Consider the following 27479-nt stretch of genomic DNA (forward strand, 5'->3'; position numbering starts at 1 on the left):
AACAAGACAATAACAGTCACCTTAAAACTCCCTCTTTAGGTGCTTGTCCGTGATGGATACATGAAATCAATTACACTGCATTATGCTTGCCGTTTTCAGTTAGCTAGTACCAGAATGGGCAAGATCTCATTTTTCAATTACATTTTGGCATTGCAACAAAACACCGGCCTGGGAAATCTGGGGATCCAGCTAACAGGGGCTGTCATATTCATTTGTCATAGGAATAAGCAATGTTTCCAGCATTGTTAGCATTTTAACTTATGTCAACACTTACTATTAACTTATAATAAGCCAGTATGGGGGCGTTATTTTCCATATCTTGTTTCTCAAGAGTTCCTGTTGCTGTTCAAAATTGGGAGTGACTCTCAAAAGACATTGACCTCCCACCTGCTCTCTGCAACAGTGTCTGTTTGCTCCCCCGGCGATCCTCTCCCCACCCCATGCCCCAGGTTACTCCTTACAGAAGTGTCACAGCTCACAATCCTGTTGTTTTCCATCATTTTAGTGCTGCTATTCACCTGGAAAAGTCAGCTTCCTGGGTACTCTTATGCGGCATTCACAGTGCCCGACTGGTGCTGGTCCCCCAGAGGGATTCCCCAGCAGCATGACACACTCAACCCTGACCACACGGTGATTTTTTTTTTATAAAGATTTATATTGACTTATTTGAAAGTTAGAGGTAGAGAGAGAGAGGGACACACATACACACAGACAGAAAGAGGGAGAGAGAGAGAGAGATTCCATCCACTGGTTCACTCCCTGCAGATGGTCCCAGCGGTCAGTACTGGGATAGGCTGAAGCCAGGAGCTTCTTCCTGGCCTCTCTCATGGGTATCAGGGGCCCAAGCACTTGGGCCATGTTCTGCTGCTTTCCCAGACCATTAGCAGGGAGCTGGATTGCAAATGGAGCAGCTGAGACACGTACCGGCACCCACATGGGATGCTGGCATCACGGGCGGCAGCTGGACCCGCTACACCACAGTGCCAGCCCCCACATGGTGTTCTTATGGGCATGGTGTGTGCACAGCTTCAGGGACAGTGCAGTGACTCTGTGCCCTTTGTAAATAGCCTCACACAGGCCACCCGACCCCCATCCTACATGGCCAGATTCAGTCGTCCATTAGCCACCTTGCCCGTCTCTTCTCCCCACCTGTGGCTGACTGGCTGGCTCTTGGTCATGCCATGAGAGTAGAGGCCACTCAGACTTCTTGATTGTGTGTGAGCCCATGAAAGCTGGTCCCTCCCTTCCATCCTACATGCGCACGCCTCCCCACCCCAGGCACACACACTGCCTTGGCTCTGAGCCATCTCTAGCCTCCATGGGCTAGTTTTGTTCTGTGGGGTTTGGGCCCCTCTTCACAGGGAGGTCCACCTGGGTGCCCACGGTCTGTCTGCCCTCCAGACGTCATTCTGGGTGCTCTCCAGTGCCTTGCTCACGGAAGCACATGTTGTGGTCTCATCGTCTCATCTCCTCTGTGGAGCCCTCTGGCATCCTGGCCACATTGCCCCTCACCCTGTCCAGGAAGCAGGCCCAGATCCCTGCCTTTTCTCACACAGTTGCAGGAGGTCAGCCTTGAGAGCTGTGTCACTTTGGTGCACTTGCCAACCAGAGGGAGGCAGGTCCACACATACACTTTGCCTCGAACACCGCTGTCCAAACCAAATCCTTGCCTGACTTGAATCTTCTGATTCTTGTTTAAGATACCCTAGTAACAGTCTCCTTCTGCCCCAAAGCACTGCTTCATTTTGCTCTGTCACCATTTGGGGGGCTGTGGAACAGAAAAGAACAAATGATAACGAGTTTTTATCTTAATACACATGTCCCATTCATTTTTTTAAGATCCCTCATATGCATGGATTTCAAAAATTTTGTATCCAAATGAGCTTATCTTTTAATTCCATTTCCTTCAACATGTTGAAGTGTCCTCCCCTTCTAATTCCCGTCAGTCTGGCCTGAAGTTGGGAGATGCTTAACACCAAGAAATTTCACATCTGCCAGACCCTCCCAAAACAGAAGAGGCCCAGAGTGAGAGCTGGTAGCCTGCAGATCTGCGGAGCCAGCAGTTTGCAGTTGGTGTCTTGTTCTTCAACTGAAGGGCCACGTGACAGCGACTGCAGGGCCAGGGACTGATTGTGGAGCAGTGTTAACTTGAGGCTGCAGTAACAAGCTGGTGGCAGGAGATTCATTTTCTTTGGTCTGAACAGATTTTTTTTTGTAAGATTTTGCTTGAATTACCAGGTTTTAAACCTTGGGGAGCGCTAACATAGAAATTCAGGCTCGCCAAGCCCCTGTGACAAATCAGAATACATGGGAACAAGAGCCAAGGATCCCACCAGGGCAGCAGCTCCTCTTGAGCTTAGGGCTTGTGCTGTCTGCCTTTCCTGGACCTCAGGACTCTGTGTACTGAAGAAAATCACCTTGGTGAAGTGGTGATCTCCAGAGTCTCACTGCACCATTCACGGAGGGTGGGCCAAATGAAGTCTTCATTCACACCATTCATTAAATGAGTTTCAGCGCACACAGAGATGCAACCAGGCAGATGGATGGAGAGTTCTGCCTGACCCCTGGCCACACCACGTTCACTTGTCCTGCCCCTCCCTGTCTCTCTTACCTTGGCCCTTCGTGCTGATGATGTGCGTAAGGAACCAGTGTTTAGAGCAAGCGGATGTGGCATACAGAGGGTGCCCAGTGACAACACACACTTCTGTTCCATGGTCACTAACCTGTGGACAATGCTGGCTGTTACCTGTACTTCTTGGGGAGAGCACCTATAGTGTAGGATGGGACCAGACCAGTTGTCAGCAAGAGCGGTCAATTCAGGGCCAACATAGCTGTCACCCCAGAGCAGGAATGTATCGTGACTCAGTGCTGCCCTGCCTTTCCTATCCCTAAGTAACCTTCTTGCCTGCTCCATCATGTTTTTGAAACTTCATTCAGTGTTTGGCATGTCTTAAAGATTAACAAGCTACAGCCTGTGTTTGGTGCATCTTGTGAATTTTGTTGTGTCTCTGTAAGTTCTTGCTTACTCATTCTTTTCTGACACATCCTGTGAGATTTGTCCATTTCTCCCAAGCTTCTAGATCATTTAGGGGCTCTGCCTAGCCCCTGTTAAGATCCTCTCCATTCTCTACAGCATAATTGAATATTCTCAAATAAGATAATAGGCTCAGGCCTTCATTCCCTGTTGCTGTTTTCTCCCTGGGCCTCTATGAACTGTGCTCCTGACCCATCTCTGTAGGCAGCTGAATTGGTAGCCCCTCTTCAAAATAGAAAATGAACGTCAAGCAAGCGCCTTCCTCACCTTCTGGACATTTCCACAAACATAGAAAATGTATCTCATGAATTAGGATAGCATGAGTGACTTGCCCGAGGCAGCATAGTAAGTAGGTCCAGGTACCAGATGTCGCTGTCATAGCCAAGTCCGTGGAGCCACACCAGTTCCTCTACTTCCTCATTTTAATGAACCTCCCCCAAATCACTACTTTCTGTACTGTGTAGAAGTTTGGGCATATTTTGCCTTAGACATTGGAGGCATTTTTAACTCCTTGCCTGTTTCCAAAGTTTGCTATTATCTGTGTGTGTTTTAACTTTATATTTGGATTCTGACTGTGTCACCAGTGCTTTGTAAAGTGGGGTTATTAGTAAGGCTTTGACAAACTGGAGAAATTGATGGAGGGTGGATCTGCCAGGAATCATGAAGAAGAAACACCCAGAAAATCGGCAGTTTGAGAGTTGCCATAATCACATTTGTAGCTAAAGAAATTTCTCTTTATTTGCCAGAACAGAAATAAGAGCCATTGCAGTCTATTAGATAAGCTCTGCACAGTCCCCTCCTGTTAGGGTGTAAATGTTCAGAAAGAGTAGTGTGTTGCCATCCAGATCTGTGCTTGTTAGTCAACTGATAGATTATCGCCCTGTGTGCATTGACATAGTAGAGACAAATGGAGTGCTGCAGATACCCTGGTCCACTGAGATTCAAATATTCAGTTTGTATATTATTTTTAAATATAAGATGCAAGTGAAACAAATTATGTTAGGACTTGAAGTATCACATTTTATCCTGAGTTTGTTATGTGTATGTCCCATCTCCTTGAGAACTTTGTCTCCTACTGAAAAACAAGGAAAACACAGAGTTCTTTTCCCTTCCCTGGTTTTCTCGTGAACCCACAAATCCTTTACAAAATCACCCTGCCTGGACAGCCTTATCTACCCTCAAAAAGTATGCTGCAAAGATAAGAGACGACTAAGAAGAAGTGAGGTGGAATCCCACGCACAGAAGAAAGGTAGTCATCACCTCACGGTCATCTTGTAAAATCTGTGTTTCACCCAAATTTCCTTTCTTCTATAAGATCATATTAATATCCTCCAGTCCTTGATTTCAGGATTTGGGGAGTTCTGTTCAAGCCACAAAATGGCTTCAACTTCTCTTTTTGTATTAGCTGCCCGCGGATACCCTGATATTTCAACAGCACCTAATATAAGACTTTTCTTTAGGAACACGGTCACGGTCAGCCTTTGCCCAAGGCCTCAGCACTGTGCTGGTGGCTTCACAGTTTTCTAACTGCATCTGCAGGTGAAGTTTCATGAGTCCATTTTACAGACAAAGAAGTTGAGGCCTAAAGGAATTTAGTAGTTCAGCCAAAGTCACACAGCTAGCATTACTATTACTAAATTACTAAATTACTGAGCTAACATCAGGATCCAAATCTGTGTTAATCCAGGGCCTTCCGTTATTCCACTCTGCAGGGGTGACTATGTAGAGAGTTTACATCCCTTGCTTTGCCTCTGAATGTCTAGCTAATCTAAAGGAAAATTGCTTGCACTCACATTTTCACGATCTCCTGCAATTTTAAAGTAGCTTAATTTCCCCTATGCCTCACCTGCTTTTTTGCAGTAATGATCTTGGATTTGAAAGGCCTCCATCTTTCCAGAATCTCAGGGCCCGCATATATTCTAAATCAAATTGACCTTCAAACTACCCTATAAGAAAAGTAGACTATTAGTAAGTGCTATTACCCCTAGTGTGAAAATGTGAAACAGAAAGAAGAATCATTCCTTCTAGCTGCTGCGGAAGCCTGGACTGGAGCCAGTGAGCAAGCCCTCTGATTTAGCACCAGTTCCTAGCCCTCTGAAGTAGGGAGTAACCCCACAGCTGGGGCTGGGCCTGTTTCTTTTAGCACACCAGATGCAGAGGTTCCCAGCCCATGACTGAGGCATTTTCTGTCCTTTTCCGTGATTCTCCTACACAGAAGGGGATCTGGGATTTTCCTGGAGAACTGAGCTGTACAGTCTGCCATTTGCATGAGTGTCTTGATGTGAGGAACCATTATTCTCCAGGCTCCATGTAGCTACCATCCCTGTTACCAGTAGGCAGGGGCAGATCCTGGATCAGGACTAGGCTCCTCTTACACAGTATGCTCTCTTTAAGACTGGATTCCCTTCTGCAAAGACCCCAAGTCAGAATTCCTGTGGCTGCTGAAGCCACTAGCACCGGGGGCCCCAAGGCATCAGAGCGGGGAGGTCTGCTCAGTGCAGGACCTCCTTCCGCAGTTTGCAGGCAGCTGCCATTGGCCCTCCCTCCACAGCCCCTGGCTGGCTGCTGACACTGGCAGGGACCCCTGTCCTTTGTGCCCACCTGGCAGCAAAGCTGAGCTTTCCCTCAGGAGGAATAGACTGGCCAGAGAAAGGGGGTGCACTGTCCATCTCAGAGCAGATCAAACACCCCTAGGGACAGATGTGTTCTCGCAGAGCAGCAGCCTTTCTGTTCCTCCTCCCTCAGTATCCCTGGGACCTCCATCTGCTGGCCCCTTCCTGAGCAGAAGAGTTTGGCTCCAGGCAGTTGTTCAGCTTTCATCCCCAAGCCTTGTACCTAAGAGACCCTGACACGCAGAAGCGGGAGACTCTTAATGATAGAACCCACCATCTGCATAGCAATTTGGAGACTGTCTTTTGGTTTTTGATTGTGTGTGTGTGGGTGTGTGGGTGGGTATATGTGTGTGTTTAGGAGCTTCATACCTACCAGTATCCATTCTGCTTTTTAAAAAAGATTTTATTTATTTATTTGGGAGGTGGAGTTACATACAGTGAGAGGGAGAGACAGAGAGAAAGGTCTTCCGTCTGTTGTTTCACTCCCCAAATGGCCTCAACAGCTGAAGCTGTGCCAATTCGAAGCCAGGAGCTTCATCCCAGTCTCCCATGTAGGTGCAGGGGCCCAAGCTCTTGGGCCATCTTCCACTGCTTTCCTAGTCCATAGCAGAGAGCTTGATTGGAAGAAGAGCAACCAGAACTAGAACCTGTACCTATAATGGATGGGGGTGCCTCAGGCAGAAGATTAACCTACTCAGATATGGTGCCACCCCCCCATCCATTCTTAACCCCAAATTGTTAGTCACGGTTGTTTCTTCTAAATCAACAGAATGTTGGGTTCTAAAAGAATTTGCGAAGTGATACTTTGTCTTGCTTTGCCTTTCAGTTCTTTGCCCTCATATTTATCTCCCCTAATGTCTACTGTTAGAAAACTTTGAACAGTTATGGATACCTCAGAAAAGGACTAAAAGGCGGGTCGTTCCACTGCCAGAGATGAAGCCAGACAAGGAATTTGAAAATGCAGTAGGAAAGTGTTTATTGAAAAGATACTCTGGCCTCTATGCCTCCCTTACTGCTTCATTTATTATTTAACAAATATTTATTTGGTGCCTATATATTTTTTAAGAAGACCAGAAGCGTTAAAATACTAAGGAAAGGGAAAGATGAATAAACAGTTCATGTACTCAAGGGAAAATTCAGTGGGGGAAGAGAAATTCACACACAGGAAACAGAAGAGCACAGGTACAATGGGCAGTGACAGAGGCTGATCACCGAGACATCAGGCGTCTCTCTAACGTGTTTTCTGCTTGAGAACCGTGCGTGGATTTCATTGAGTGGAGATGAGAGAACAGACACTCAGGTCATGGCACCACTGAGGACAGAGGACAGTGATGTACGGGGGACAGGAAGTAGAGTTTGAGGCTCACCTTGGAGAGGGACTCTCCTTTCCAGCGGACATGAATAAGAAGTAAGTGAAGAGGCCGGCGCTGCGGCTCACTAGGCTAATCCTCCGCCTTGCGGCGCCGGCACACCGGGTTCTAGTCCCGGTCGGGGCACCGATCCTGTCCCAGTTGCCCCTCTTCCAGGCCAGCTCTCTGCTGCGGCTAGGGAGTGCAGTGGAGGATGGCCCAAGTCCTTGGGCCCTGCACCCCATGGGAGACCAGGAGAAGCACCTGGCTCCTGCCATCGGAACAGCGCGGTGCGCCGGCCGCAGCGTGCTACCGCAGTGGCCATTGGAGGGTGAACCAACGGCAAAAGGAAGACCTTTCTCTCTGTCTCTCTCTCTCACTGTCCACTCTGCCTGTCAAAAAAAAAAAAAAAAAAAAAAAAAAGAAGTAAGTGAAGACAAAGAGGTTTTGAAGAGAGGAGAGTAAATGTGGCAACAGCGCCGTTTTGAGAGATGCTGCCAGGACACTCAGGGAGTTCATCTTAGGTGACCTTAATCATCCCACTTAAAAAAAAGTCATTATCTATGAGGATTGAAAGTCTAGAACATTTTGAAATGCTCATCACATAGAATGTAATTGGGAAGGATTTCCAAGGAAGAGTGACTCTGCTGAGTTAAAAAAGCTAAAATTTCATGCAAATGCATTCTGTCTTCCCTAGGGCTACCCTCAGCCGTGCTCTGCGACACAGAGGAGGGAGAGCTGGCACAACAGGCTGCCTGCCTTGGGGGATTATTCTGATGGACCCCACCAGAATGTCTAGGGAGCTAGGGCTTTTTAAAATCTATTTGAGAGGGAGGGAGACGGACAGACAGACTCACAGACTGACTTTGAGTACCCACTGGTTCACTTTCCAAATGCCCATGACAATCAGGGCTGGGGTAAGGCTGAAGCTAGGAGCTCAACCCAGATCTGCTACCTGGGGGACAGGACCCCAATTGCTTGAGCTGTTATTGCTACCTGCCATGGTCTGCATTAGCAAGAAGTTGGAGTCAGGAGCCAGAGGCAACTAGTCCACTATGTGACACAGGTGTCTTAACCCCTGTCTTAACTGCTAGGCTGAACACCCACCCCAGATCCAGGTATTGTGAGAAGCTAATGCCCCAGTAGTGGAAAGACTGACCCAGAGTCCAGCCTGGATCTATAGCTGAATGACCTACAAGCAAAGATGTGAGCAAGGAGATGAGGAAGAGGTGACAGTGAAGACAGTTGGCAGATTTAGTACCCATGGTGCAACCAGAAGTTAGAAAGCATGAGTGCAATTGGTCCTCAGGAAGACGTGGTGCCCATAGAGAGGAATCAGGTGGGGAGTGGTTGGCAGACTGTGGTCTCTGTGGCGTATCCCTGTGCTTAAGGGACTGTTGGCCTCCTTTACCACCCCAGCTTAGTTCCCTTGGCAGTGGTTGTCTGAAGAGATTTTAATCAAACATAATGCACTAATGCTTGCTGCTATACAGATTCATTTCATGGTTCTTCAAACATATTCATAGGCATGTTGCTGTATAAGACCTTGAGAAAAAATAGTGAATTAGATTCTGCCATCTCAGAAATAGAACTTTGTATGAACTTTACCAGTTTTCTACCAGTCACAGCTTAGAGGGGTAGCCCTTAAGTTTTGTAAATCACATGTGTCTTATCAGTGAAAAACTTAATAAGTAGGCACACCCAATATATCTGTTTTTATGTATTTTGAAAGCATAATGTTTATTAACTCCTTATTATTATAACAAGCTTTTAGAAGTGGAAATGCAAAAAAGAACAAGATATGAAAACAACTATTAATAAGCTCCAATATTTTCTTTCTACACTCCATGCATCAGCATGCCTCCTCCAGCTCAGACAATGCATACTAGTTTTCATTTTCTGTGGTATTTAAGGGGATTTTAATGAACTAACGCTTGTTACAGTATATACATTGGGAATATTTTTTGTGTTTCCACAGATGTGGTTACAGCCTTGTTGCTGCGTGAGACTTTATTTTGCAAAAGTCTGATAAAAATGGTTTTTTGGCATATGTTAGGTTGGTAATAGAGCATTACCTTGAAGCCTTCCCTAATGAAAATTTCCCCATAGTTAGAAAATAATTGTTATTGAAGAGAACTCTACAAGTGACTGTTTAAATGAGAACTAGTTAGAGAAGTTTCATTTGGGTAAAAAGCTGTTGATTCTCCTGCTTGCACAGACAGATATACACAAGCAAATATGTACTGATGACAGATCTGAAAATCGACAATCCTTAAACCAGAAAAATATGTATATAACATAAATTTGTGGAAAGCATTCAATTGAGAATTGTCTATAAGTAAATGCAGTCCATCTTGTTGACATGTTTATGGTGTTTAAGTTGCACTTGATCATTTTATGGCCCACGAAAGATGGAGTTGTATCAGCAAAGTCGTTCAGAGGGAAAGAAGTAATGAATTTGCTTCTCAAAGATATGCAGTAGTGGTACCTTGCATTCTCAACATCAAAGAAAATAATGGAGTATTTTCTCTGCTTTATTTGTTTTACTGATCTTATTTCTCTCCTGTCTGCATCAACATCTAATCTCATGTTCAATTTTAATTTGGGGCAGAATAGAACTTTATGTTTTGCTTTCTGTGTATTTTTTCTAAACTTCACATGAGCCGAATCCCTTTCTGTAGGGCATCTGACCATTTCCCTACAGAGAGATCACACCTGTGGTTGCATTTCTGAGGTGATTGCTGGTGATACTTCATCATCACTGTCCTCAGCTTATTTACTTTGTGATAGACAAGGGGACCTTTGATGGTTTATGTATAAAGAAGGAAGCCTGAGCCTTTCTAATCCCTGTATTAACCTGTACTCAGGTGAAAATCACAAAAGTGATGAATTTGGAAATCTCTCCACACCTCACTATAAACTTGTGTTACAAAAATATTGTATATTGAATGGGACCAGTGCTTTGGCACAGCAGGTTAAACTGCCCCTTACAACACTGGCATCCCACATCCCAGTTTGAGTCCCAGCTGCTCTGCTTCCAATCTAGCTCCCTACCGATGCGCCTGAGAAAGCAGTGGATGATAGCCCAAGTACTTGGGCCCTTGCCACCCACATGGGAGACCTGGATGGAGTTCCTGGCTCCTGGCTTTGGCCTGGCCCAGACCTGGCTGTTGCAGCCATTTGGGCAGTGAACTAGCAGATAGAAGATCTCTCTTTCTCTCCTGCTGTCTGTCTCTGCCTCTGTCACTCTGCTTTTCAAATATTTAAATAAGTAAATAAATAGATCTCTAAAAAAACTTATATTGAGAATGCACCCTGTTCTCAGTGCATTTTCTAAAGTCGTACTATTGTGACTAATTCAAGTAATCTTTGATTCAGATGAACTTGAAGTAAACGACCAGAAGAGTGTGACTGCAGCCAAAACTCTTGGCTTTGTTCTCCATTTTGACTGAACTAGGCCTGAATTCTTAAATGATTTGACAAGTGAAGTAATCTGAAGCACATCCCTCAGATTACCAACATCTGTTCTGGTGCCTGGCACATAGCAGGAGTTAAGTTAACATTTGTCTCTACAATGAGAGTCCACCTACCCTCATCCCAATTACTACAAAATGGCTTGTTTCCTTAGAAGGCTTAAGGTCATAGGGTAGAGAAAGACACACAGTTCATATTAGTTGTGGCAATTAATTATCTCTTGCGATGTGTGCTCTGATCATATTGTGAACTAAATGCTAAGGAATCATGGGAAAGTGCAAGAAGTGATTCTCCAGGGAGAAAGGAGTTAGCAGTGAGGCTGCTGCCAAAGGAGGAGTTGTGAGTTGTGTACCAACCTGGAGGCTGAGCAGTGGGTATGGATGCGACCTCCAATATGCATTGCTAACAGAGTTCCAAGGGAAGCTAAGCCTGGCAATCAGGCGTCATACCTTTTTTTTAATTTTTATAATTTTTTTTTTATTTGGTAGAGGTATAGACGGTGAGAGAGAGAGCCAGAGAGAAAGGTCTTCCTTCCGTTGGTTCCCCCCCCCCCCAAAATGGCCGCCACAGCTGGCGCTGTGCTGATCTGAAGCCAGGAGCCAGGTGCTTCCTCCTGGTCTCCCATGCAGGTGCAGGGCCCAAGGACCTGGGCCATCCTCCACTGCCTTCCCGGGCCACAGCAGAGAGCTGGACTGGAAGAGGAGCAACCAGGACTAGAACCCGGCGCCCATATGGGATGCCAGTGCCACAGGTGGAGGATTAACCAAGTGAGGCATGGCGCTGGCCCCCTGGGCGTCATACCTTGAGACCCATACTGACCTGGGTAGTAAGCTAAAGTAGCAAAGGCAGAAGTCGTTGAGATCTGTATGTGAGTTTATTAAAATATCAAGTAAGGGGACGACGCTGTGGCGTAGTAGGCTAAGTTTCCGTCTGCAGCGCTGGCATCCCATATGGATGCCGGTTCGTTTCCCAGCTGTTCCATTTCATTCTGGCTCTCTGCTCTGCCCTGAGAAAGCAGCAGGCAATGCTTCAAGTGCTTGGGCCCTGGCACCCACGTCAGGGACCTAGAAGAAGCTCCTGGCTCCTGGCTTTGGATTGGCTTGGCTCCAGCCATTGCAGCCATCTGGGGAGTGAAACGGCAGATGGAAGACTTTTCTCTGTCTCTTCCATTCTCTGTCACTCTACCTCTCAAATAAATAAATAAATCTTAAAAAAAAAATCAAGGAAGATATTAGACCAAAGAAAAGTCACTACCTAGAATATGCCCATGATGATCTTCATTGTCCGTTATTTTTGCTAATACCTCATGATCCGTGTTAACAGTCCCAGAGTCCTCTCCTCTTCCATCAATGCAGACCTCCTTGGAGTCACCAAGGTAACAGGCAGATGAAGATCCCTCTGGAACTTGTACTGACCTTCCTGTAAGTCCACTCCAAAGGAGTCCATGTGTATCCAGAGCTTTGCACAGGCTTAGCCCTTTCTGCATCAGGACATCTCTCTCTCCTCCCTGCTCCACGTACTCACTCCATGATGGCATCTCACCTTCCATGATAAGTACTGGGAACAGATATCAAGAAAGCAGATGAGGTGTATCAGAGGCTTTTTCGAGGGTGCTTGTAGGTAGAGATTCTGTCGTATTTTACTCTCATACCACCTGGTGCTCAAATTCCCCTTTAACTACTGCCAAGGAAGTCACTTGCCTGCATCATGTCCTCCCAGCATGTGGTATATGTTACGTTCATTAAAGAAATCAGTGGCCTTCGTCGGCGCCACGGCTCACTAGGCTAATCCTCCGCCTGCGGCACCAGCACCCGGGGTTCTAGTCCCAGTCAGGGTGCTGGATTCTGTCCCGGTTGCTCCTCTTCCAGTCCAGCTCTCTGTGTGGCCCAGGAAGGCAGTGGAGGATGGTCCAAGTGCTTGGGCCCTGCACCCGCATGGGAGACCAGGAGGAAGCATCTGGCTCTGGGCTTCGGATTAGCGCAGCACACCGGCCATAGCGGCCATTTGAAGGGGTGAACCAACAGAAGGAAGACCTTTCTGGCTCTCTCTCTCTCTCTCTCACTGTCTAACTCTGCCTGTAAAAAATAAAAATAAAAAGAAAGAAATCAGTGGCCCTTACAAAGACACTGTCCTGGGGGCCACTGTGCAAAAGAAGTTGGCAATCTGAAATTGTGAAGTAGGCTGGAAATACCACCTCAGTAATGAGGATTTCAGAAATTGGTTCAACCTCAGTGAGCTCTGGAAGCAGCAATGAGAAACCGTAGGCTCATGCCCCACAAGTTTACCTCATCCTGATCTGTTAAGGTGTTTTCTGCCATGAAAAAAAATAAAAAAGTACTAGTTCATTGTCACCAAGAGACAGAAAAGTCCATACTGGGACTCCCTGTTCCATATTCATTCAAAATGCCAGGGCTGTGTCAAATGCTCTTCTGAGGTACAGTGGTCAGCAGGCACAGCTCCCAGCTCTCCTAGAACATAAACTGTAGTCAGGAAGAGAAAAAAAAAAGCTACATCAGTAAATCTAGACCATGTTAGGTAATCAGGAATTCTAAGTAAATTCAGGAAGAGAAGTAAGTTGTACTGAATGGGAAAAAGCAGGTACAATATTAGGATATCAGAGAAGGTATCACTCAGATAGTAACTGTTAGTAAAGACTTGAAGGAAGTGAAGGAACTTGTCATGTGAAAATCTGGGATAGATAGAGAAAAATGTACATGTGAATTCCCTGTGGCATGTTTGATATATTCTAGGCAGGTAAGTAGGGAAATCAGAGTGAGCAGTGAGTAGAGTGGTTAGAAATGAGACCAGGAAGAGGACAAATCACAGAGATGCTTGTAGGCGGGGAAGGAAGTTAAATTTGTGCCTGAGTGAGGATGGCCCATTTAAGCAAAGAAATAATCTCATCTAAATAGTTTTTAACAAGATCACTTTGGATACTGTGAGACAAAAAGCTGAGAATGGTAAGAAGGGGGACAAGCGCATAAGCAAGGAGACTCTTACAAAAGAAGCCTACCAATAGATGACGGTGCTTGGAGGTGTTAACAGTGCAGCTTATGAGGCTCGGTCAGTCTCGCAATGTATTTTGGAATTTTGGCCAAAAGGAGTTATTAACTGATTGGTGAGCTGTGAGAGAGGAAGTGGAACATTAAGGCTAACGCCGTTGTTTGTGGACTGAATAAGTGAAAAAAATCACATTGTCACTTAGTGAGAAGGAAAGGCAAGTGGGTTTGGACGGAATTAGTTTTGCTAAGTGTAGCCTTGCTGAGTTCCAGGTGCATATTAGATATCTAAGTAGGCAGACATATCAAATATGTAAGCAATAGGATATATGAGTGTGGGTCCCTGGGAGAGCTATGAGCATCCAAGGAGGGGTCAGCATATAAATTTAAGCTAAGATACAGGATGAGATCAGCAAAGGAGTGAATGTAGGTAAAAAGTAAAACATGTTCAAGGATTACCCACTGGCACACTTTGATGTTTAAAGGTCAAGGAGATGAGAAATCCTGGCAAAGAGAACTAAAGTAAAGAGAGGGTATAGCAACTTGTAAGCCAAATGAAAAAGCTGGTCAATGTGTTGAATCCTCCTCAAGCTTCTTCATAGATCAATTAAGAACTAACAAGTGGATTTTGCGAGATGGAGGTCATTGCTGACCTTAGCAAGAGTACAGGTTGGAATAGTTTGGGGGACTCAGTGTGAAATCAAGGAATAGTTAGTAGAAAAAAAAAATTCATGACATCATGAGTAAATTTTTGAAGCTTTTGTTTTCATGTAAAGGACAGAAATGGAGTGATAGCTGGAAAGGAAAAGGATGTCAACATGGACATTTACAATGACAGAAATAATAGCTCATTTAGATTCTGCAATAGAGAATACTGCAATAGAGAGGGGGAACGTGTTGGTGCAGGAAAGAGGAGATTGTTAACTGCAGTCTTTCAGAAGGACCAGGGGTTGGAATTCAGCGTCTAGAGGGGCTGAACTTAACCAGGAGCACTGGTGTATCTCATGCCTAGTGACAGGAGGAGGGATGACTTACAGGACAGATGATGGAAGGTGGCAGGTGAGTAGACCTGACTGAGGGTGCTGATGGAAATGTGCTTTTGATTGCTTTTGTTTTCTCAGGGAAATAGGCATTAAGGATCTCAGCTGGGAGTAAGGGGAGGGAAAGAGGTGATGAAGGCCTGAGAAAGAAGGAAAAGTGGTCTATGGATAGGGAAGTGGATGGAATTGGAAAATATGGTATGATGGGTAGGTGTTATCAAAGACTGACTTGAAGGGGATGACTGTGACTTTAAAATGCAACTTGGTGGTCTTTCTCTTCAGGTGGTACTGAGCATGCACAGGCAGAGAGTCAGCAGACCATGGGACGGGCAAGGGTTGTGGTTTATCTTCATCCAGAGAATCTCAAGAGAAGGACAGGGATTTGAGATCAAGGAGTGCTGCTGATGGTTGCCCATGGTTTTCACGTCAAATGACAATGCACCCAGAGGTAGAGGTGCTGGAGGGCTCCTGCAGGGGAGGACAGGGAACCCAGAAGAGGCAGAGCATCTGTTGGGTTTGGTTGATGATTGATGACAGGTCCCAGAGGTGCAGTGGAAGAGTTTCAGGGGAGGAGGAGAGCTGGGGGCATCCAAGTCTGAGGGATATGGGAAACTGAGACTTCATGGGGTGACTTCCTGTGGAATCCAAAGTCACAGTGCAGCATGGTCTCACGATGCGACACCTGCATCGTACCGCTCCCAGTCAGAGGGGTGATTCTGTTGTCTTTCGGAGCAGTTCTGACTGGCAGGCAGGCTGCGTCAGCCTCGTGGAAAGGCAGAAAGTCCCAGTGGAACTCCTGTTTGCGTAGACATCTGCTTTGTGTCCAGCCAAGACTGTGTTGCCATGTTCCTGCCCTTGGGAAGCCCCCACCCTGCTGATCTCGCTGCCCTGATCTTGCACCCAGAGCCTCAGTGGATCTCCTGAGAGAGGAAAGCTAACCAGTCTAGCTTCCAGGAGCAGTGTTTCCCAAGCTCCAGTGAGACTTGCCTACCAGACTTAAAAACAACCACAGCTGCAGAGCACCTGTGTTATTGTTTACCTAATGATTCTCGGCAAATACTCTCACCTTTGTTTTCTCATGGAAATATTTTTTTCACATAAACTCATAAGAGGAAGCCTGTCACAATTAAAAAGTTATTATGAAGATGAATACAGAACCAGAATGATGAAAATTAAAAGTATGCATTCTTGTCCCACCCCTACCCCATGAATTATCTCATTTGCCGCTTTGGGAACTTAGTGAACCAGAGAATGGCTGGTTCGTGGGACTTGCTCACAAAGCTGCCATCTGGGTGTTCTCTCGCTGTTGCTTGACGCCCCCATGGTTGACATGCAGGGAATCCAACCAAACTGTTGTACTCAAGAAGAGCATTTTCCTACTGTGCAGGTTGAGATGGCCTTTTCAGAGTCCTAGCCCATGCAAAGGCCCTGAGATAGGACAGAACATGTGTATTCATGGAGTGCAGATACCTGAGCAGAGGGGAGACTTAAGGTGCTGCAGGCAGTGTGTGTGTGTGTGCTGGGTTGAAAGTTTAGGTCCTTTTCTAGGTTTGCACAGCATCCACATGAGACGTAATGGCCTAGAGTAAGATGGAGGTGACAGCAAAGGTTAAAGGGAGGATAGAGCTCCAGGAGGTGAGAGGAGCAGGACCGCCCCCCAACCCCTGCCACAGTTGGAACGTGGGGGCTCAGGCATGACTAGGACAGTTGGTGGTGAAATGCACCAAGATGGAAGACACTCGAGCTGAAACTGCGATGGTTTTAGATACGTCGAACTGGTGCTTGCTGTGTGACGATCAAAGAAAGATGGCTCCCAGCGGAGTGCGTGGGTCTGGATCAAAGTTGGGAAGCAGAGATAGGAATTTGAGACTCATCAGCCTGTGCTTTAGGCATGACCACAATGTCTGATACGGTCTACCAGCCTCTCCTTTTCAAGCTGGTGCGTGACCCCTTCCTCCCCAGTCCAGTCGTTAAGGCTGGGTTGGTGATTGTCTCTCTGAAAAAGGCAAAATGTATTGTCATGTTTTTATGCCAACACTCCCTGAGATGCAGTGAGATGTTTTTCCTCCTTTGTCTTCTCTTCCTTCTGCTCTCTCCTGCCTCCCTCTCTTCCTCGCTTTCCTTCCTCTCTTCCTTCTCCCTTCTCCCACCCTTCTTCCCCATCCTCCTCCTCTTCCCTCTTATTCCCCACCTCTCACTGTTTCCTGTCCACTGTGGTGGCATCTCATGACCTTCAAGTGACGTTTTGTAGGGGTGTAACAAAAAGCTCATGCTGTGGGATTTCCTTTCTAAAGCCCAACTGGAGGGCTAAGGAACACATTTTATAATAGATTAAGAAATGACTGTCTGCCCTCACTTGACATGGGTACCAATTGCTTATAACAAGATTTAGGAGCCAAAGATGCATGCTAAAATAGAATATAATCCTTATTTATAAATCTTATTTATGCAGCTAGATTAATGTTTTCAATTCCAGGGAAATTTTACATGCTAATCACTTTTTGTTAATTTTTAAATTATGTTTTAAAATTTCTAGTTATTTTTTCTTCTAATTAATGCCGATTCATTTTGATTTTCTTGGTTCATAGATTACCGTCCTCGATGAGACATGGACTGTATTCAGGCGTTACAGTCGTTTTCGAGAAATGCATAAAACATTGAAGTTAAAGTATGCAGAGGTAAGTTATGAAATTATTATCTCCAATTAAGAACATTCATTTTATAAATTAAATGAGCTGATTGCATTAGCAATGTCCCACCCTTCCCTGCTCTTTTTCTCCCCACCTCCTCTCCCCCCCTCTTTTCTCTCTCTTGTCTTTTTCAGTAGTAGCCTGTAAATATCCCCAAATTTTAATTAATCATCTATCAAAAATAACTTTTTAACTTTTGTCTTCTGGAATATTTCTGTTTCTTGTAATTTAAACATTTTCTGAACACAAGATTTTTTTCTTTTTTTAAAGAGTCAGAAATACAGAGAGAGAAGGTGAGAGAGAGAGAGAGAGAGGGAGAGATACCTTCTGTATACTGGTTCACTCCCCAAATGGCCACAATGGCTGGGGCCAAGCAGGCCAAAGCCAGGATCCAGAAGCTTTATCTAGGTCTCTTACATAAGTGCAGGGACCCAAGTAGTTGGGCCATCTTCCACTACTTTCCCAGGTGCATTAGCAGGTAGCTGGATCAGAAATGAAACATTTGATTAATTTTAAATAAATATTTTAATCAAGTTACAACTTCTCAGTTGTACAACTTATTAAAATTAAATAGTAATAAATTACTTAGTATAGACTTGCCCTTTCTTCTCTTAAAAAAAGAGACTGTGTTAATGTTTCAACTTCTAGTTAGTGAATAGTCAAGTTTTAAGATTTGTCATTGAACATGGAGGGGGTTAAATAATAAATATGGAATTATCTAGAAGTAGTGAAGTATTTCCTGTATCAGATCATTTGTCCAGGTTACATTGATGTATTAAATCTTTTCTTTTTTGGAAAAAAACTTTTTTTAAAAAAGTTATAAGAATGGTATTCCTAGAATGTGTGTATATGATGCTGATGACAATGATTTTACTTCAACTAAAGACTTATGTAAGTACAGTCCTTTTTGAAATTTTGGTTTGATGCATGAACCAATCAAAAGTCATTGACTGTCCGTTTTCATTAATTTATACTTTCCAGTGCTGTTTCTGTTGTTTCATCTGACACTGAAATTTTAGTTAAGGCTTCATCTCTGACTCGTCCACATTAAATACACTGCTTTCTTAACAGGCCCATGGCTTCTTCCCTTTCTTATGTGATGTAAAATACAAAGAGAAATACCATTTTGTAAATACAATTTTTTCTTAATGTGAGGAAGTTTGAGTTCATTTCGAATTAAGCTATCTCTGAAATTATATCATAAGCTATCACAGTGGTATTTTATTAAAAATCAAAGTTTCAGGTATAAAATATAGTTTGGTTTTCTCAAAAGGATCTATTTCCAGATGTAACTGCATCAAAGACAAACTACTAAGTTTGTTTCTGTTGTCTATTTTTCATTTTCTATGTTAATATTGAGAAGAAGTAGCAGTATTATGTACATGTTAATTATACAGAGAAGCATGTTTGTCAAGTGAGCTTTGCAGTGTATATTAGTGTATTTTTCCTTTACTGTAAACAAGCACCTGAAGCTGGGTATTTTCAGAGGAAAGAGTTTTATTTAACTCACGGTCCAGGGGTCAGAAGTCCACATCGCCACAGATGGGCAGAAGGTGTTGAGCGCTGAAGCATTGGGTCTTTTCAGAGGGTTGTGCTCTCATGATATGGCATTCTAGTTGAAATATGAGCTGAGAGGCTCTTTAGTTTGCAAATCATTGTTCACAGCTCTGATCTGTGGTTTTAAGGAAAACCCCAGAACAAATGTAATGAAATGGCTTTAAGGATACAATAAAAGAAAACTCATCTGAGGATACAAATGCTGCAAACCTAGGAATCAAAAGAGTTCAAATTCATGAACAGAGATTATCACATATACAAAACCTTGTCAATGGAAAAACAGGTGTATTACAAGCAAGTTGGGGGGAAAATGAAGTGACCTTCATTGAAGAAAAGCAAGCTGGCTGGCTTCATCTCACTGATACATCCACAAATCTATACGGAGTAATTCCACACCAGGAATACAGATGCGCACAAGACAGCCACATTCCATCCAGCCGTGAGGTAGACAGAATAGACATTAAATGAACAAATGAGTAATCTCAGATGACGTTAAGTGCCATGGAGAAAATAAAACGGGGTGATGTGATAGTGTGGTGTGATAGCTAGGCTGTGGGCTGCTTTAAATGAGGCAGGCTGAGCAAGCCTTTCTCAGAGAGATTGGAACTGAAATTTCAATGTTGAGAAGGGGCCAGGCATGAAACTCTGGAGGTGAGCACCGTTAAAGGAGAGGCAGCAGCAAATGCAGAGGCCCTGGGTTGGGACCATGTCCAGAGTGTTCCAGGAACAAAAAGGCCTGTGGAGAGTGGCAAGCACGATAGAGGTCAGGGCCGAGGGGCCGGCATTGAGGTGTAGTAGCTTAAGCTGCCGTCTGCAGTGCCGGCAGCCCACATGGGTGCTGATTCAAGGACTGGCTGTTCCACTTCCAATCCAGCTCCCTGCTAATGTGCCTGGGAAAGCAGCTGAAGATGGGTCTAGTGCTTGGATCCTGCACCTACATGGGAGACCAGCATGGAGTTCTCAGCTCCAGGCTTCAGACTGGCCAAGCTCAGTCATTGCAGCCATTTGGGGTGAGAGCCAGCAAAGGGAAGATTTCTCTCTCTCTCTCCCTTCCTCCCTTCCTTTCTCTCTGTTACTCTGCCTTTCAAATAAAATAAAATAAATGTTAAAAAAAAAAGTGAGGGCTGAGGAGTAGCTAGGGACCCACTCTTGTAAGGCTGTGAACTGTATTGTAAGTGCATAGGAAGCTGCCACCTCACATTAGACAAGGTAACCAATTGATCCAGTTTATACTTTACAAATTTTTTTTATTTATATAAAAGGAACCAATTTCAGGTCATTTGAATGGCCATACTGAGAATGATTCTGAGGGTAGAAGAAAGTTCAAATCCAGAATTCAGTTTTAGACATGTTAAGTTTGAATTGGAGATACCAAGAACCGTGAAGGATATAAGCCTACAGTCTAAGGAAGAAAGATATTGTGAACCTGCTTTTGTGAATAAAACTCATTGTTTAGATCACCAATAATTCAGAAGAAGACTTTTGTTTCAATTTCAATGTTGAGACCATTATATTCCCAGATACCTGCCACTCACAAGAGCCCTCTCTTCCTAAACACGGGCTCTGAAGAAGGTAACAGGGAATGAACCATTCTGTTGAGGTCAGCTTTATAGCTTTTAGTTACTTTGTTTTAAGGACAAAACTATACCTTAATTATGAAAGAGAGCCCTGGCGCACGAGTGCGTGTGTTCCAAGAGAAATAGTGGCAGTGGTGATTAAACACCCTGTGGTTGAAAGGGGACCTGTGCTGAATACAAACTCTAAGGAGGAGACGCTGAGGCTACCGTGCCTTTTTCCCTTTTCCTTTTCTTTTTTAAAATTTCTGATTAGCATGCGACACTTGGATGTCCTTATGGGGCATAGTGCGGTGTATCAACCCCCCCCCCCCACACACACACACACAGAGCAGATGGAATACGTAGGGCAGTCGGCATCTCTAGCTCCCACCCTTCGGCCATGCTCAGAGCCTCAAGGCTCCTCTCCTCCAGTTCTTTACCCAGCAGACACAATACGCCGTTGTGATCTGTAGTTGACCACTGTGCTGTAGAACACTAGAACATGTTCCTTCTGTCTAACTGCGTCGGTTGCGTCAGGATTCCCATTATCCAAGCTCCATCTCTTTGCCTTCCCTCCACCCTTCCCAGCCTCTAGCAAGGTCAGCTGGACTTTCTTGTTAACTCTCATCGTGCCTGTGACCAGTTTACTCATTCACTGAGTGATTACCAGGTGCTGCACTCTGTGTCTCGTGCAGTGCCCTTGGTGGCCCTGTCATCTTCCTCATTTTATCAACACAGATGCTGAGAGTGAGAGGCATGAATAACTTGCCTCATGTGGTGATGGGAAGCCATTGAAGAAGCAGGTGGTGTGCCTCTCTCATTTTTAAACCAACAATAGTATTAGAAACTGGGGGCGGGGGATGGTGTGCCATTATCTCCAAAAACACAGTAGCGTGTCATTCCAGACATAGCTGAATCTTATTTCAGCCCTGCAAAGCAGCATCATCAACGTAACATGAGCAACACAAAGCTGAAATATCAGGTTGAATATCAGCTGTGTTTTTTTTTTTCTTTTTTTTCTGTAAAGTGGATTTTTTTTTAATGTAACTCAGCTTCACATAGGCTTACTTGCCAAGTGTTTGTGGGGACTTGAAATCAATGGTATGTTCTTAAGATTCATTTATCAATTATTATTGTTCTCACAAGTGCTCATAGTATTACCACCTCTGTATATATAATGTTAATCTTGTTGAAGTAGCAAGCTGCCAGATATTCTGTTTTGGCCTGAAATCCTACTAACCACTTAATCTGTTAAAGACATAACTTCCTCAGGAAAGGGTAGTTCCCCTCTTGGACACAGTGGCATAGCAGAGTGGAAACGTGTTTTATTTTCCTCGCTCCTACACCAGATTGAGCTCATTATTTCCATGAAAGTAGACAAGTCTTCTTGCTCTCGTCCTTGCAAGGGTAACCAAATATTTGGTGATAATGTTCTTTCTATTGATGTGTATTAAATCCATAGAAGCTTCTAACTGTTCATCAAGCTGAAAAGATACTGAAGATCACATTTGAATTTGAAGTATACAGAATTAATGTTTACCAAGATGGAGAACCTTAAAACTTTTTTTCAATAATTTTTTTCAAGTGATAGATTACATGTTCATAGTAGAAATTGACATTATTTGAAGACATATATATGTAGAATATGGCTGTTTCTGTTCATCTCACCCTCAGAGGTAACCATTTCAGTGCCCAGCAGGAGGTTTCCATGGGTACAACTGTACATTCTGATGCACCTGACTTCCATAGGCCATCCCCAGAATCTGGTTCCCTGGGCAGGACACAGGTTGGGACCACTGTTTGCCAGCCAGGTAGCGGCTTTGAGAGGGCCTCCCTGCAATCCCTGTGACTGTCCAGGAGCTCTTCTCTTTGCCCCTCCTCACCCAGCCAGCAGATCAGGTGTATGGAGACGAGATTCACCTGGGCAGATGTGAGACCTGCCCTAACCCATAATTACCATGCTATAATTGAGACTGTATCTCTTGTAACAACTCCACAGGCAGGATTTCCAGAGTCCCTCCAAAGGGCATGCTGAGTCACCAGTCACCTTGCTCAGAGAAGCCTGAGGTGATGACATCCATCAGGGAGCTTCCATTCCCTATCCAGAGGCAGTTTATCAACAGAAAGTCACTTTTATCATGACCAGTGGTGCCTGGGAACAAAGTTGACAAGTCACTCGATCAGTTTCCTGAATCTTGTTGATGGACAGTGAGTTGCTTCCAGGTCTGTGGTATTGTGACTGCCTCTCTATGAACATTCTCGAGCATACGTCCGTGTCTTCTCATCCACGTTAGACTTTTTCTGTGAAGAAAATTGGTAATTGCTCATGGTTCTTAAAGACTTAGGAAAATCCAAGCTCAGGAGTGAATACAGAGAAGCTGAATAGGCTGCCAGCCCTGAAGACTGTCTCCTAATGAAAAGGTCTAAGAATCCCTTCCCTAAGTTCAGCTAAGTCTTCAGGCTCTCAGTGTGCTCACCCTCAGGGACTGAATATCTCCTGGAGGATGAGCTGCAGGCTGACGGAAGCCCCTCAGTGGTACTTTCCTACCTTGGGTGGCAAACCAATTAAAACAGTAAGGAGCTATTGATTATCAGTTAGAAGATGTCTCAGAAGAAAATAGAAGTAATGTAGCCTTGTTTTAAGCAGAATGAGCTTATGAATTGAAAGGAAAAGAAGCCACTGTGTTCTATAAAACCATGGGGAGTTGGGCATTGAGGTCGGGGGAAAAAGCAGAACCAAAGAAAAATGTGGTCCATTCCGTAGTGTGCTATGACAGATTTTATGAATATAAAAGAGAATCCAGGTTTTCTGCCCTTTGTAATACTGAAGAGGAACACATTGGCTGCACATGATTTTAGATCATATGCCAAGTGTTATGCCCGTTCTATTTTCAGATTCCCTGCATGCGTGGGCAGAGTTCTCCCCACTGGAGGTGCTGCATTATTCAAGGGTTTTTGAAATTGTTGTTTTATTTTTTTATTTATTCATTTTCCTTAATCTTAGCAGTATCTTCTGGAGTCCAAATAGATTTCCCCTTTTGTTTTGAATTAATTTGTCCTGTTGATATACTGACATGTATTATGCAAGATAATAGCTCCTTCTGGCTCTCATTCTCTGCTCCCCTTCACTGACCTTGTATGGAATCTTAATCAAATTAAACCCCATGTTTTCAAATTCCACATCTGTAAAATGCTAATGCCACAGCTAGTTTGTAAAAGGTTGCGAGAACCTCAGATAAAATGTGTTATTGAAAGCAGCTATGAAGTATTGTGCAGCATCTGCTAAGAAAGCATGTCTGAAATTTTATCATGCAAATCGTTTCTGCAGTGCTCTGTATCTCAATGAAAACTATGCATTTTTGACTCTATTAAAATCAATGTAAGCGTTTTAAATAGCAATCAGTTAGGTTCTCCGAGACAAAGCCCCATTAAATGTTCTTTGTTTCTCTGAGGAGGAGGTAGAGTTTCTATTTCTGTCTGGGGTCCATGAGGTTTTCCTGTGGCTCCAGATCACAGTCTGAGAGTCTATTGAGACAGAAACATAGCTCTTCAAGATACTGGAAAGAGAAAAGGAAACTCTTAACATCATACCCCCTTTTCAGCCATTAGTATTAATAGTAAAGACTTTGTGCCTCCCCTTTGCTTTTTTGGATGACTGGTCTGCTGAGTTCTGAATGCATTTAATAAAGTAGAATGGCATGGGCCCAGAAGGTCAGAGGGTCACAAGGAGAGCTGCTGCTTCCAGGAGGTTGAGAAATGCCAGCTGCAGTCTGGTTTCTTAGAGCTCTTGAGTACATTTGACAAAGAGCCCTTCCTTCTGAGTGCCAGAGCCCAGCAGGCACTGCTAGGGACTGAATGTTTCTGTCCCTCCAAAAATTCATTTAATCCCAAATTTGATGTTAAGAGTTGGGACCCCTGGGTGGCGACTGGGTTGTGAAGGCCGAGCCCTGGTGAACGGGATTGGTGCCCTGATAAAAAGAAATCTGAGGGAGGTTGGCCTGCACCTGCTGCTGGGTGAGGAAGCAGAAAGCCTTGTTCCTCAGGAACAGGTTCTCACCAGACTCCACATCCACTTTCACTTTGATCTTGACCCTCCAGAACTGTAAGCAATGAATTTCTGTTATCCAATCTAAGACTATATTATAGCAGCCCCAAAGCACTAAGACGGGCACCTTACCTGTGAGAAGAAGCACCTCACAGTGAAAGCAGTTAAGCTTTGGAATTGATCATTGAGGGCCATTGTATAATGCTCTTGGCTAGGAGTGATTGTGAAGCAGGTTTATGTTGGTTTGCCTAGAGGCGGGGACTAACCATGGAAAGGGGACGTCTTATGTAGGAAAACGCACAATGAAAACAAGTGCTGAGGGAGTATATGGTGTCTGCACGGTGATCAGCCTGAGTCACGTGGCTCAGGCCATGTTCCCTGTCTGCATCATAACTAAGTTATCACAGTTCACAAAAAGCCAGTGAGTCATTAGAGGCCCTCAGTGTCAAACACAATCAGCCTCAATCAGACACAACTCTACTGGGAATCCCTTCTCCCTACAAAGCTAAAGGGGAAAAATATCTTGAGAGCCTTTGAGTAAAAATGGAAGATTGCTGTGTTAGAGCAATTCTGTCTCACATCTGGCGTTCTCTGGATGCCCAGTAAATACAGTAAATAAATAATGAGAGGGGAAAAAACTAGGCAAGAGGTTATTTAATTTGTTTATGGGCTTGCGGTTTGAGCTGATAGAACCACTTCTCCCCCTTTTTATTTTCCAAGTGATTTCCCCAAAGCAGCACCAAACAAAGAAAAGAAACGGGCTAGTGGTCTTGTATTTGTTCTGGGCAGCTATTAACCACCCTTCAATAAAACACAGCATTTCTAAACACTATTATAACCAGCATTCCAAATTTAATATAAACATTGCACCCAAATTATAACGCTTCCAACCATAGCCACAGGGAGCATCCAGTAAGCCTTAGATAAATGCAGTTGCTTTCAGCCCTTTGCCTCCCTGAATTTCTAAGTAGCAGACAGCTATGTAGGCAAAAATAGAATGCTGCCAGCTTCCTGACCAGGGCCATTGTCAGAGGCCCGGGTGTCTGCTGTGCGGTTTGTGTCACACCATGCTCTCCACTTGGTTGATAAATAGTATTTGAATCACTGCTGTTAAGGGTTGGTGGAGGAGCAAAGAGCATCCAGGTTACCTAGGAAGCTTTTCCAAAATATGTAGACCCATGCCTCCAAAACTGGGAGATTCTGATTGAGCAAATCTGACCTGGGTTCCAGAAATGTATAGTTGGGGAAGGGGCACCTCCCAAAGCACGCTGTCTGCCCTTGTGTGGGCATCTCAGGAGCGTTAGTTGATTTTATATTATTGTACATCACTAAATCTAAACACTGATTCCAGTGACAAATCATCGTGTCGGAATTAATGGTGGACTAGTTCAAACCTGGACAAGGAAGAAGAAATGTTGTTGTCTCCTTGGTCAGCGAAGAGGTGGCCTTGCATCCCCTACAGCAAGCAAGGAGATTCAGTAGCAACAGACTTGCCACCATCTGCACGTTATGAGACGTCTGCACTCCACTGGGTGATCCAAGCTCTCATTTTAGAAATGAGGAATCAAATGTCTATAGAGAATTTTGTTTAAGGTCACACCAAGACTTCCGAAATAGGGAGAGGTTTAGATTTCCTGATTCCTGGACCCGTGTTCTTTGTGTGAGCCTCCCTCTCCACGACTCTGTTGTTCAGTGATGAAGGGAAGATTTATAGAATGCTCCAGGTGAGACCAAAGATAAGGAAATCTGGTCTCTATAAAAATCTGTTACTTAGCAAGTCCCCATGGATGATAATCAGATAACTAGAAATTGTGTTCCTTCTGTTGAATGTCGTTATGATGACAAGTCCCTGTCATGTCTCAGCTCCTGAGACAATCAACATCGTTAGTGAGTGATGGGAAATGCAAGCATGTGAGTTAGTCCCACTGCATATTTATTCTTATTAACGCAATATATAATATTCACAGATCTGAAGCGTTTCTCACTTTGAAAAATTGTCACAGCAAACATGAATGTCCTCAGGTCTATTTTTGCTGGCTCCTGCCGGAGTAAAATTGTTACTGACTTTGAGAAGAGTGAGACTTCCTGTGGAAAAGTTACATTCTTCATGCCAAATATAACTGGAACTTGGTATGGTCCTTGCTCCGTTTCCAAGTATGACTTTATACCTAGGATGACTTCAAGTATTAGCACTGCCGTGACGACAGCACAGCAGTTTTCTGCTAGTGATTCGTCCTAACCGTAATAATTACTTTTTGCTTCACGTGGACCGCCAACAAAGACTTCTGCCTGGCTACTCGACAGGGCACACATTTCATGCGGATTTAGCATGTGTAAAGCCCTCACCCAGGCACAGAGTAGGTGACATGGGCTCCGGTTCTCCTCTTGGAGTTCTAGAGGCAGCTCATTGCCCCATCACTAATCTAGGTTGTCCTGAAGAGTTGCAGCTTCATGCCACTAACAAATCAGACTTGGGCGAGGATTGTTTGTTTGTTTGTGAGCATATTTCTTAGTGACAGCTGTTTCTTATAAGGTCCTGGGCGCTGCTATTAATTTTGAGTAGTCAGAAATGCTTCCATCTAGTCAGCTGTGAGAATTATGGCAGCCCTTTGATGAGTTTTCGTTATTTGCATTTCTCAAAAGCTGTAGTAGCTGAAATTTACAGCCACAAACCTGCAGGGTTCAGATGTTTCAAAAGCTGCCAGGTACACATCGGTGCATATACTTGTGAAGGGCAGGTTATTGCTGATTGGACCAATTAGAGGGCCATGTTGAATTTTTTCTCTAATCTTTAAAAAGTCGAGTGCCAGATATCACAGGGGTAAAGAAAATGGCTAGCAAATGAGGAATAACACAATAACAATACAGTACACTTTTATCAGGTGTTAACTGAAGTCAAATTGTTCTCCTTTTATTAGTAAAGACTTCCTCAGTTTCACTTCAGTGACTTATAACCCAGTATTCCCTGCCTAATTGTTAAAAATCACAAAAGATAGGCAAGACTTTTTATTACCCATTTTAATTTCTGTATTGCAGGGCTGCCATCCTCTATAGCCAAAGTAATAATGATTCCATTTATCAAAACCCATGCTGTCTGTTGTCTCTGAGACCACCTGGACTTAA

General features: G+C 44.2%; 1 protein-coding gene across 4 annotated transcripts in view; it reads left to right on the forward strand.

The window, feature by feature from the left end:
• The window catches only part of KIF16B (kinesin family member 16B), a 328211-nt gene that overhangs the window by 237590 nt on the left and 63142 nt on the right, over window positions 1-27479 (forward strand). For all 4 annotated transcript variants that reach the window (XM_062203844.1, XM_062203841.1, XM_062203843.1 and 1 more), the window contains one exon: window positions 17097-17186. In XM_062203844.1, coding sequence (XP_062059828.1) covers window positions 17097-17186 — 90 coding nt within the window. The remainder of the gene's footprint in view (window positions 1-17096; window positions 17187-27479) is intronic.

Source organism: Lepus europaeus, chromosome 10, assembly GCF_033115175.1.
Source record: "Lepus europaeus isolate LE1 chromosome 10, mLepTim1.pri, whole genome shotgun sequence".
In the NCBI taxonomy this organism is placed as follows: domain Eukaryota; kingdom Metazoa; phylum Chordata; class Mammalia; order Lagomorpha; family Leporidae; genus Lepus; species Lepus europaeus.